This window comes from Macrobrachium nipponense, chromosome 30, assembly GCF_015104395.2.
Source record: "Macrobrachium nipponense isolate FS-2020 chromosome 30, ASM1510439v2, whole genome shotgun sequence".
Taxonomy (NCBI): domain Eukaryota; kingdom Metazoa; phylum Arthropoda; class Malacostraca; order Decapoda; family Palaemonidae; genus Macrobrachium; species Macrobrachium nipponense.
In genome coordinates this window covers 62,683,025-62,696,506 of record NC_087218.1, presented here as the reverse complement: position 1 = coordinate 62,696,506, position 13,482 = coordinate 62,683,025, and the positions used below count along the sequence as shown (strand labels likewise).

Genomic DNA, 13,482 nt, shown 5'->3' with positions numbered 1-13,482 from the left:
TTAATAACGTCACTTGCACTCCAACTTTTCTTCTGGGGTGTAATGCTAGGTTTTTCCATTTTCAGAGTTATATTCTGTGTGTCTGACCAACCTATAATCATCACAGTTTAATCAATCTTATCATGCAATGTGGCAAAACTACTGCATCACTGCTGGCTGGGTCTGTCTGACTTTGCAAATTCTACCAGTATCAGATCAATTTGCAACAACCTTCAGTTTCTAAGACTGTAATTCAATGTGCACCTTATCCTCGTGTATACTATGTTTGACATGGTCTGGTAAAATAATTGATATCAACTTCTTTTTAAGCCTATCAAATTTTTCTTTATGATTTTGAATGGTCATCCAACTACTGTGTAATATCTTGAAATGTTGGATTTCATCAATATTTTCCCCTTTCAAATGGATATTCAAAGTTATAGTGCGATCTAAATTTTCTTGTTTCACAAGTTTCACATTCTCACTGTTTAACAATGAACTACCATTAACTTCATCATTTATTTCATCATTACTCATACATATACTTACCTCCACTTTAGCTTCTCTTGGAGATATATCAGTAACTTGTATTCTTGATAAATCTGCTGCAGACTCTTCATCTGGCTCCACTTTCTTAAGTTGTCTTCGTTTCCTTCGTTTTTCATACAGTTCTTCATCACTCACTTTTCTCTTCAATTCTTGAAGACCTGTTAAATTAGCGATAGGGTTCTCAATTTCTATCGCTTGAGATAAGACTCTTTTCCTAGCTGGTCCTCTAAGCCTTTTTGGCTTTGGAAGTACAAGAGGAACTTTTGTGAGAATCTCCAAGTCATCTGATGATGGTTCATTACAATTTCCAATACTTTCATCTGTGATTGATGGCTTATTTCCAACATTTCCATCGGTGACTGATGGATTACCCACATGTTCCTCTTGGTCATCACTGAAGGGCCCACTCTCAATGGTTTCATTTTCTATTATTTCCTCAATTTCTTCTTTGCAAGGCCTTCTTATAAATTTGTGAGTAACTTTCCTCTGAGATCTTCTTTGTGGTATTAGTGGTTTATCCAAAGTTTCTTTTGTTGGTACTTTCATAAAATTTTGGACATCACGGTTGCTTAAAGATGAAGCATTCTCATCTGAAAGTCCTTGACGGAGTGATACCTGCTTGCTGAGTCTACCCCTTAACTGAGAGGACTTTGATGGCTCTCGGAAACATTTCTTTTTCAAATATTCACTCCCAGTATCTGACTTGACAGCCTTAGCCATGATCTCAGCGCGCCTAGCTCCTGCAAAAAAAAAAAAAAAAAAAAAAAAGTAAGTTAATAACGTAAATAAATGAGTTAGTTCTAAAGCTGAATGATTGGGCTTTTAATGACTAAAAATTTTTCTTTAACAGTCTCCTTGATATCTCTTTTATTGCACCATATTCTTTGTGGAGAAATTACCTAGAGTAGTAGAAGTGATTCATGAGAACCATCCCTGTCAAGTGGTACCAAACTTTAGAGTTCCAGAGTTCCTGTAACCACACCTTGCATTGTATATACCATTGGCTTTTCATTAGTTTCTTTAGTCTCTTACTCATAGCTGTCTGATAGCTTAACTTAAAATCTTCCCCCAATTTTCAGTCTTCATTTATGATTAAATTTTCAGTCTGTTTAAACCATTTCAAAATAAAAACAGGTTTTAACGTAGGAAAAACCTATTTTTGGTAGCACTGCCAAGCCTCAAAGGAATTTACACTCTCAAGTCCTCCAGCTCCATAAGACAGACAAAATAATCTCAAAAATAATTCCTTTTCTGGGTTCGACCTGTGTTCGCCAGTGAAAAAGGATCCCTGCTGCTCCACTTTTCTAGTATAAATAGGTTCTAAAATAAATAACCAGAGGAAAAAAGCTAGCATGGTATGCTGAGGTTACTACCCTCGCGCGAGCACCCTAAGGGCGTCGGGTATAAAGTACAAGGCGAGTGGAAGCCACTATTCACAGGTCTTCTGCCAATTAGAGGTTTCTTTTCCAAAATCCCTCTCATGGGGAGAGCCGTCGCAGCGGCTACTACCTCCCCCTCGCTACTGCTACTACTACCCAACCCGAGCGCCATCTACAATCCTGTTTTAGAACTGGTGAACCAACAACGCTTTTTTTCTTGCTCTTGGTTAATCGTGCATTAAGTGGTTATTTCGAGATGGCTTCTTCGGAGATGACTCCTGCACCAAAGTTGAGTACCCCAATTTCCGTTTTTCGTAATTTATAAGGTTGTGGGACTTCCCATATTAGCCTTCGGCCCCGTAGAAAGTGTTGCGGGGAAGTCGGCGTCCCCGCCATTTTGTGAGCATGAGCAAGAACGCATGGGAATTAGGTACGCATGTTTTAGCCGAAATAGGAATAAATCAGAGATATTATTGCATTAAATGTACCTAATTCATGTGTTCACCCGTTATTATTAGAAATTAAGTCGTAGAAGTACCAAACGCGCTCATGACATACCCTGGGGTAAGTCTGGGGGCTAGACAGAGGGCGTTCGAAGTATGTTACTCGTCCTCCCCCCCAAGCTCATGAGCGCATCCAAGTAATCTCGACATAATATTAGATTATCATGTTTTGATAGGCTATGAGCAGTCTATTATTTAGTAGGAGAGAGAGAGCGTTAGAAACTCTCTCTCTCTTCCCAACGTAATTTTGCATGAATTATTATTTACAAAATAAATAGATGAAAATATTTCTATTCATTAATTCAATGAAGAGGTGGAAGAGTTGCCACCTATCAGTTCAGCCCAAGTAGATTAATAAGGTAGGCTAACTGTCCTTAACCGTTACCCTTATGCCTTTTCCCCTGACAGAGTTAAAGCTCTTCAGGGGAGATATCAATGATAAGAGAGCCCCCTCTCTCCTTCATTTTATGGGATCTATCCTCCTGGCCAGTCTGAATCGAATAAATTCAAGTTTGGTAGGTTTAGTTGAGGGCTACTGTCCGCATAACGATATCCTAGAGGAGATTAAGCCTAACGTTCCGAGTCGCTAGCGATCTCGGTTAGTCAGCTAGATCGATATTGGTTATTTTCCCAAAATTATATAAAAACCCCTTGCAACTCTTCCATAGTGCCTCGTTATAAAGCATGTATGTATATTCATTATTGTCATTATGCAATACTGTATTACTGTACCATAAAAGGTCTGGTTAACATTCGTCTTGGCCTAGCCTCCTTCGGTTTAACCTTTAGTAGTAGGCTATGCCTCTCGATCGGGGGCCACCCCAACCGGTTGCTGTACCAACCATGGCGGGCCATAGGCCCAGTCACACTACCATCCCTACGGTGGTAGCCCACACAACCGCTAATAGGTAGCCACCTCTGATCGGGCAGGTGGCCAGGCGATCACAACTGACCAACCCCCTCCCATATCAACCCCCCTCCCCCCTACCTACTACTAGGCTCGGCCCAGCCGAACCGGTGTAACTCGTGGTACTAGTACTCTTAGTGAGGAACGGCCACTTGAGTTTCACATAAGTGGAAGGAGGGGGACGAGTATGGGGGGGGGGGGGGGGGAATGGGTACTAGAGTTCCGAACTTATAGTCCCCGGCCCCGCCGGATGATGGACATAGCTTCGTAGTAAATATGTTGCTCCGCCGCTCTGTTGTCTCTTTCTCTGGCCCCTCTAACTGTGGAATTGGGGCAGGAGCCTTGCTCCCACCCCCTCAGTAGAGATGGGCAACGTCAGATATGGAATTATCTTCCCCTGATCCGCCACCTCGGTCGTTCCACAGCCAGTGGCTAGGAGGAGGAAGAAAACGAGGACTTCAAGTGAGCTAAGCCTTGAGGGATCGTACAGTGAACAGCTCCGGACCCTTGCTGTCCCGACGGAGAGTGACTCACCCTCACATCCGCCACCGGAGTCTTGCATTAAATCTGCCATAGCTCAGTTCTCATTCTTTGGAGATCATGTAGGTGCCTACATTCATACGTAGCATTCCGGTCCAGCCAGCCATACAGAGTTGAGGTCTGTCCTCCTCATAGTCCGGCAGATATCGGATCTCAAGTATTACACCTACATTGAACCCAGGAGCGGGATCGAAAGCAGGCGGTTAGATATTAATTAAAGTTAACCAGTGAATTGAATATATTAATGAGTAAGACTTGAACTTTATCTAGTTTAAGTTGCATACCCTTGCCGGAGCAGCTCCGGCCCTCCTTGAGGCTGATACTCATTAATAATTACTATTACAGAAGGTATGCTGCCAGTCGACGGGGTGCTCCGCCTCCCTCGGCGAGACCGTGGGGCACGAGGTGTGCCGCTCCCATGCTAACTGCTCCGTCCCCTTCGTAGGCGAGGAGGGGCAGCTTCCGTACATGGTTTGGCACCAGGAGGCATGCACCATCTGTTATGGGATGGTGATGCTTCTCATGAATGAGCAGGTAAGATTCTTAATCCCCCCCTTTTTTTTCATGATGAAAATTCTGATAAACCGTGTAACAAAATTGTTCAACAAACTGCTGTCCTATGTCGGGAAGGTTAATTCCCCTCTCGTAGTAGCCGTCTTGCTTGGTGAGACGTTCCCGCGCGCAGTCAGATTAATCAACAGATATCACAAGTTTAACTTACATCTAGAATTTGAGAAATATCTAGAAGTGTTCGTGAACTATCGGTGATAAGATTAGTGTGAAAATAGTAGGATAAAGCGTCTACTAAGTTAGTTTATTAAGTGAAATACTGTAAATCAGAACAAGATGGCAGTAAGTTCCAACTGTGGAAAAAAATGGCGAAATTTAGCTTGTTTGGCAGATTCGCAATACGATGAGGTAGCAGGAAGGGAACTAGCATTTCTCATCTATGAAATCAGCAACAGTCCTAACCAAAAAGATACAAAAGCATTCATAGATATATTAGAAGGATATAATCCTTCAAACTGGAACAAATCAACAGAAAACATCTTGAAAATAATTGAAGAAGTTCCAAATAAAATCCAAGTGTCAAGAGACTTATAAAGAAAATATACATAAACCAACATATTCCGACAAAGAAAATGAATAAGGTGAACACTGTAAATATCCTAATTGATGCATTAGGAAAAAGAATGCCAAAAGCATGCAAACTGTGTAAGGTGTGGTATAGCATAGTTAATCCACAAAACCTAATCAGAAAATGTGCTGCATGCAACATTCCGGCCCATCCACAATGTGCTGAGGTAATGCAAGATATGAGAAAAGATACCAGAATATTTTGCTCAACATGTCTATCATGGATAGACAATGTTATTAAATCAAGATTGAATGTACAAATAGTTGAGGATGAAGAAGAAGAGGAAGAGGAAGAGGAAGAAGAAGAGGAAAACGAAGGAAAAGAAGAAGGAAGTAAACAAAAACTGAAATGAAACAAGCAGGAAAAAAAATAAAAGGGAGGGAAAACAAAGAACAAGATAAAAAGTATAGGGATGCAGAGATACTCATTGATACTACATATGAGGAAATAAAGCGATACTACGAAGAAATAAATTACGATATGACAACACAAAAGAAAATCCCGAAGAGGCTCTACCCAGATCTACACAATGACGGGAAAGAGGAAAAAAATAGACAAAAAAGACAAAGTCTGCAACCTTTTGAAAAGAGGGAATTGCAGATTTGGAGAAAGATGTTACTACAAACATCCTAAGGTATGTCACAACTATGAAATATATGGTAAATGTGCATACCTAGATGGCTATGAGGATGATTGCAGAGATCTGCATCCAAAAATATGCAAAAACCTAAAAGAAGGAAACAAAAGGATGTAAGTTTCGACAAAAAAAATGTAAATATATGCACCCTGTAGCCATGAATCATAATCAAATAAATAATCAATCAAGTAATAAAATCCAAAATAAGAAAGAAACAAATAAAGAGAGGAATAAAGAATATCAGGTAAAAGAAAAAAGCAAGCCATCAACGAGATATGCAGAGATGTCAGCAAAAAATTTCAAAGCCTCAGCTCCAAGATACTACTCAAGAGATAATAACTGTATTTATTATGCAAGAGGATATTGCAGATACGGAGAAAATTGCAGATTCAGACACAAAATGAATAATTATGATGAAGGAAGATCAAATATTATGGAAAAGTTGGATTTTTTAATGTCAGAATTTCTGGAAACAAAAAAAAAGAACAACATACCAGAACAGGAAAGAGACATGGGAAAATCCTTATTATTACCAATATTAAATGAAGGAGAAAACACGCAAACCATCATAGTGATGAATGCGCAGGGTTTAGTTACGAGAAACTCAAAAAGAAAAATAGAGTACTTAGAAAAGAAAAACTAACCCAAATTGAAAAGAAAATAGATATAATGAATATAAGTGAAACCTGGTATTCCCAAGAGACTGGGAATGATGATCAAATAAAAGGGTTCCAAACTTATAGATCAGATAGAAAAAATAGGAATCAAGGGGGAACCGCAATATATAGGAAAGACAAAAAACAAGGAAAAATATATGAGAAATATAGTAACTCAGAATGTGAACTAATAGCGGTAGAATTTGAATCTGAAAATTAAAAAAATAAGAACATAGTAATATACAGACCTCCTAATACTAAAGAATTTGACTTAATAATAGAAAAATTGGATGATATATGTAGAAATCACAAAGACTGGACTATTCTCCTATCTGGAGACTTCAACTTTCCTTTCGTAGACTGGAAAGACCGAATAGGAGATTGTGGTTGTACTTATACATATAAAAAAGAGAGTAATAGTAGCACAGACGATAAGAGGCAATTCGAAAAGCTATTAGATATGCTACTAGAATACAACATTCAACAAATAAATCACCTGCCAACAAGAAAGGAAAATACTTTAGACCTAGTATTTGTGAAAGAGATGAATTATGTTAAAGAAATAATAGTTTATAATGCGAGTATTTCAGACCATAATGTCATAGAATTAACAGTCCATTCCAAAGCAAGTGAAAACAGAGATAAGCAAGAAATGAAAAAGTGGGAAGGATATGGAAAATACAACTTCTACAGTAAAAATATAAAATGGTCAGAAATAAATGAAGAATTAAACAAAGATTGGGATAACATTTTCGTAAGTGATGACATAAGGGTAAATACGGAGATATTATATAAAATATTAGAGAAAATAGTGGATAAATATATACCGAAGAAGAAAAGTAAACATCAGTCATGCATACCAAGAGACAGAAGGATCTTGTTCCAGAAAATCAGAAAGTGGAAAAAAGGTCTTGCAAAAGAAAAAAATGCATGGAAAGTTATAGAACTAAAAAGTAAGATAGAAAATGCAGAACAAAAGATTATACAATCAAAAGAAAATGAAAAACGGGACTTGGAAGAAAAAACCCTAATAAATATCAAGCAAAACCCCAAACTATTATACTCATACGCGAAAAAGATGAATAAAAGAAGAGTAGAAATAGGCCCTCTAAGAATTGAAGGGAGATTAACGAATGAAAAAAAGGAAATTTGCAACATATTGGCAGAACGATATAAGAGAGAATTCACCCCTAGAATAGATAATGAAGATAATGATATAGAAGTAAGGGAGGAAAATAGTGAATATTTAGCTGACATAGATATTAATGAAGCTGATATTGTGCAGGCTATTAATGAAATTAAAAATGGAGCTGCAGCAGGGCCTGATGGAGTTCCTGCTATTTTGTTAAAGAAAGTAGTTCATTCTATCGCAAAGCCACTTGCAATATTATTAAGACAAAGTGTAGATACAGACACGATTTATGATGAGCACAAATTAGCATATATTACCCCTACATTCAAAAGTGGATCAAGACTAGAAGCAAGTAATTACAGGCCTGTAGTCTAACATCCCATATTATGAAAGTGTATGAAAGGTGTATTCTTCTTAGCTACACAGGTGGCCTTTACTTGTAATTATTACGTTAACTATGCTAATGCACAACCGGACGGCAGGTTAGATTGTTATTGAAACTCATGACAATACACGGGGCACTGGGCACTTGTCTTGAGCCAGTCTGTGCTGCTAACAAACAGTTTCTTACAGCCTATTTCAAATGCCCCCTTCACACGGCATCATTATGCAAGAAGCTGATTAGTTATTCTGGCTCCTTAGACACAAGGGCCAATCAAGAAGGGATAAGAGATGTGTGGCACTCTTTTGAACTGCCCAAGCCACGCCAACTTGTAACGTCTGTGGCGGCTGGCGTGCACTGTCACACATACACACAGTATCACTTATAATGGTTTCACGGGACTTCAGAATATCACGGAGAAGGCATATTCAAAACTATTGAATCAGCTCATCACTCCCTTCCCAGTTCTTGCATCCCACAAGACATACACTGACCTGATGATTTGCGCATTGCTGTTCTTCTTTGAGTGCCACACCGCCTTTGAGTGCTATACCGTCCAGTTTGTGCAAAATTTAAACCTGGATAGATGCGAACTGAGGCGTATTTCAAAAAAACGTTTTTCTCCCATAAATTATTGACTGTGTCAAATCTGGGTGTGATCGACCTGCTGGTGGTCACTTGTCTACAAGCCACGGTCGTGTGCGGAGCTGCTTACGTCTACCTCAAGTGCTTCCCCCTGAGAATCGCTCGGGTCAAGGTCAACCTGCACGCACCTTTAAGAGGAAAGAAAAGTTATTACGTGACCATTTCTCAATGAACAGTGTGCATAGTCATTAGTCTTTGTTGTGTTGGAAAGTCTGGATGGATGGTGTGTCTATGTCGTGCATGTCCTTGGGAGTGGCTGAGATGCCATATATTGCCATATGGTCCATTTTCCTCCGAGTGCCAATTTCTGTTTTTTTTTTTGCAAAAAGCAAAGTTTTTAGGTAAACCTCACATATTGAACAGTGCTCATGCTAGTAGTGTTTTGTAATATTGGAATATGTCAGAGGCATATGAATGGCTTTGTCCATGGCTGACATGCTGATATGGTCATATGGTCCAGTCCCCTTGGAGTGCCAATTTTTTTTTTTTTTGTAAAGCAAAGTTATACATACTCAATTCATGTAGGACAGTGTGCATAATGGCCTAAGTAGTAAGTAGTATAGTTTTGTATTATTGGAATGTTGTAGGGTGGTGTGTGTATCACGTGCATGACTCTGGGAGTGGTTGAAATGCCATATATTGCCAATATGGTCCATTTTCCTTTGAGTGCCAATTTCTGTTTTTTTTTGCAAAAAGCACAGTTATTAGGTAAACCTTGCTTATTGAGTGTTCATGCTAGTAGAGTTTTGTAATGTTGGAAAATCTTGGAGGATGATGTATCTATAATATGAGTTCCTTTGTTCACGGCTGACATGCTGTAATATGACCATATGGTCCATTCCCCTTCGAGTGCCAATTTGTTTTTGTTTTTTTGTTTTTTTTTTGCAAAAAACAGTTATTACATATTCAATTCATGTAGGACAGTGTGCATGATAGCTAATTAGTATAGTTTTGTATTACTGGAATATGTTGTAGGGTGGTGTGTGCATCACATGCGTGACCTTGGAGAGTGGCCGAGAGGCCATATATCGCCATATGGTCCATTTTCCTTTGAGTGCCAATTTCAGTTTTTTTTTTTTTTTTTTTTTTTTTTTTTTTGCAAAAACCAAAGTTATTAGGTAAACCTTGCATATTGAACAGTGTTCATGCTAGTAGTTATGTGTTATTATTTGGATATGTGGGAGGATGGTGTGTTTTATCACGTGCATGCCCGGGGCATTGGCTGAGATGCCCTAAGTTGCCATATGGTCCAATTCCGTTCGAGTGTCACGTTGTGCTTTTTTGCAAAAAAACAGTTATAATAACTAAATTTATGTAGGACAGTTTTTACTATATAACTAATTAGTATAGTTTTATATTATACTGGAATATGTGGGAGGATGGTGTGTTTATCGAGTGCTTGCTCGGGGCATGGCTGAGATGCCCATATATAGTCATATGTCCAAGTTTCCTTGAAGTGCTCATTTCAAATGTTTTCCTTTTTTTCAGTTATCAGCAATGGCCTCAAAGAGACAGAAACCTCTGAATGAGGATGCTATCAACGCACTTCTCAATGAATTTGAAAGTGACGTTGAGGACAACCTGGAGGTTGAGTCTAAAGGTGAGAAGGAGGCAACCACCATCTTTGTGGAGGACAACGTAGACGACCAGGATCAGGAACAAGCTGCGGTGTTGGGAGATGAGGAGCAAAGAGGAGGCTGCACCTCTTGACCAGTCATAGGGGGAAGGGGATGACGCTGACAGGGGGAGTCATCAGGGGTCAGTGGGACTGTGCCCGTTGTTGTTACTACAACAACAACAAATGACACGACACCTTTGTGGCGTTTGTTGTTGTTGCTCCCCTACCTCTCAGGGGTGGGGATTGGTATCCATCCCCTCACAACAAGACAACAAGGCATCCCTTGTTCCCGGCCACTGCATAACAGTCCCACATGGCCCTGGGGGAAGCCTGGGGTACTTCCCGGCATTACCTCCATGCCACCTTCTGCTACTGCCAACTTCCATCCTTCCTGGTGGGGCCATCTCTCTGTTCAAAGCACGTTCGTTACTCCTCTAATTAGTCTCCAAAGGGTGTCTGGGTGCCACCACCGTCGTTTGACTTTGGCGACCGCGGCACTGTAAATGTCGGTTTCGAATTCTCCCACACTAGCCTTTGTCTGTTTGTATGTCTCGAATGGATTTTTCCAATATTTTGTGAATACTTCCGCCGATTGGAATTATTCTCTCGCCCTTTCGTCACCGAATTCGGTCACGAAACTGTCTAACAGCGGTAATTTAATAATGATTTCTGCAATCATACTCTGTCTGTCTGATTAGCACTGCGCATTTCAAAATCGTAAGGTGTGAATGTACACTGTCTGTCTAATTAGTACTGCGCTTTTCGAAATCTTGGTGCGATTGTACACTGTCTTTCTTGTTAGCACTGCGCTTTTCAAAATCTTAGTGTGTGACTGAACACTGTCTGTTTGGTTAGCACTGTGCATTTCAAAATCATAGGGCCACTCGATTTATTATTCCTGTTCATAGCATTGTTCACCACTTTTCTGCCGATTGCTTTAGCCATAACTGTTTTTATGCAGTTTGTTCGTTTCACCATTTCCCTCATCATCACCGTCCATCAAACTTTCCCTCGTTTCCTTTCCATGTTTATTTCACTTCTTCTTATTACTATTTGTCGGCAAAAATGATTTAGCACTAACATTTGATTCCTCATAAGACCTCACAAGACCTCATAGCCCCCCACAAGACTCGCAAGACCCCACAGGACCTCATAAGAACTCATAGCACCCCAGAAAACTCGCATGATTATATGCAAAATTATATGACCTGATCTCGGTCATTAGTGGGTTCGGGATATGAAGGAAAAACAGGAGAGAAGTTTCCATTTTACATGCAAGCAAAAATAATAATCGATGAAACGTTTAACACAGGTGTATTCTTTTTAGCTTGTAATGATTACATTAACTATGCTAGTGCACAACCGGACAGCAGGTTAGACTGTTATTGACACTCATGACCATACACGTCTTTGTGTGGCGGCAGACAGTGACATGGGGCACTGAGCACTCATCTCGACCCAGTCTGTGTTGTATGGGACCTGCTAACGAACTGTTCTTGACTGCTGTTGCGGCATGTTCCAAATGCATCCTTTACACGACATCGTTATGCAAGAAGCTGATTGATTATTCTGGCTCCTAGACACAAGGGCCAATCAAGAAGGGATAAGAGATGTGTGGCACTCTTTTGAACTGCCCAAGCCACGCCAACTTGTAACATCTTTGGCGGTTGACGTGCGCTGCCACACATACACACAGTATCACTTATAATGGTTTCACGGGACTTCAGAATATCACGGAGAAGGCATATTCAAAACTGTATTGAATCAGCAAATATATAAACCCACCTAGAAGCCCGTATCCCCACCCGCTGTAGTAATTGCTAAAAGTTCTCACTGATAGTAATAGTAATATTAATTCGACCACACAATGATTGAGTTGTGTAGCCCTTTAGTAGTGTAATGAATAACACATTGTGTTAAGGAAATCCAGATAGGGAATTTGTAGAGAGTAACGTCACAAAAAAATACACATATGAAAATAAGAGAAAATAAAAAGGATGGTTCTCTTAGGCCTTCTTCTCATTATATGTAGTTTAAAGTATCATGAACAACAATGCATCCCATTTGTCCCCATCGAAGAACTGTATTAAGGATTTAAAGACAATTATTAACATAATTTCATTAAGGTGTTTATTTGAGTAAAGTAGCGAGACCGATATATATGTTGAAGGAGTCGTATGATTTTCAGGGGGAAGAAAATTACATAATTTTTAAATTTGACAATGAGGTGATAACAAATAGTATTTTATCCCTGATACAGAAATGTCCCTAAGGATGTTAATTTTTCAACAAAATCGTAGTATTGAGCAGCTGTTAGAGTGACATATATAATTATAATTATATATATATATATATATATATATATAGAATATATATATATATATATATATATAATATATATATATATATAAACAGTAGTACCTCGAGATATGAAATTAATCCGTTCCGAGGCGCCTTCGTATCATGAGTTTTTCGTATCTTGGACCACATTTTACATGTAAAATGGCTAATCCGTTCCAAGCCCTCCAAAATCAACCCCCAGTAAATTTCATAATAAAGCTAAATTGACCTATAACAATGAAATACTACAACAATTTGGACCATTCAATACCTAAATTAATAACAAAATGCAAAATAACCTGTAAATAAAGTGTATTAGTGTACATGGTATACAAGAAATACTGTACATAAAATGTGGAAGCTTACCTTTCGAGTGAGGCTATCTCCGAAAGTGGCAACAGAGGAGGAGGACAAACGGCAGATACATACACTTAACTTTACAAAACACATAAAAAAATGTCAGAAAAACAAACTAAACTTTACAAAACACATTAACAAAACTGTAACACTTAACTTTACAAAAAAATTAAAATAAAATTTATTTTGTCTTTTTTTTATTTTTACATTTCTTTTTACTTTTTTATACTTTACGTAATTTCAATTTCTTCACCACCGAATGGATGCCAGTCCGTTTACGGAATTTTTCGAACCACCCATGAGAAGCCTTGAACTCTGGGGTTGCCGTTTATGTCCCCTCTCCGCCGTCATCTTCGGCTTGGGCAATCAAATCGCCGAAAATAGCACTGGCCTTCTGGCAGATTGCCGCCTCGGTTATCGTATCGCCATCGATTTCTTTGTCCTCAGTCCATACAAGAAGCAGCCTTTCCATTTCATTATGCACATGGCTCCTCTTGTTGGACAAAATAGTCACGCCTTGGAAGGTGTAGCTGCTTTGATGGCTTCCTTCTGCTTAAGGATGGTGCCTATCGTCGACGGATTTCGGCCGTATTCCTTAGCGATCACACTCAACCGCAAGCCAGCTTCATACTTTTTTATTATCTCCATTTTTGTCTCCATAGAAAGCATTCTCTTCTTTCTGTGAACTTCAGCAACTTTCTTGGGACCCATGACTATACT

The 13,482-nt window shown here is 39.2% G+C and overlaps 1 protein-coding gene across 1 annotated transcript in view; it reads right to left on the bottom strand.

The window, feature by feature from the left end:
- Positions 1–219: 219 nt before the first annotated feature.
- LOC135202180 (uncharacterized) overlaps positions 220–13,482 on the bottom strand; it is a 300,747-nt gene continuing 287,484 nt past the window's right edge. The window contains exon 9 of the mRNA XM_064231435.1: positions 220–1,268. Coding sequence (XP_064087505.1) covers positions 220–1,268 — 1,049 coding nt within the window. The remainder of the gene's footprint in view (positions 1,269–13,482) is intronic.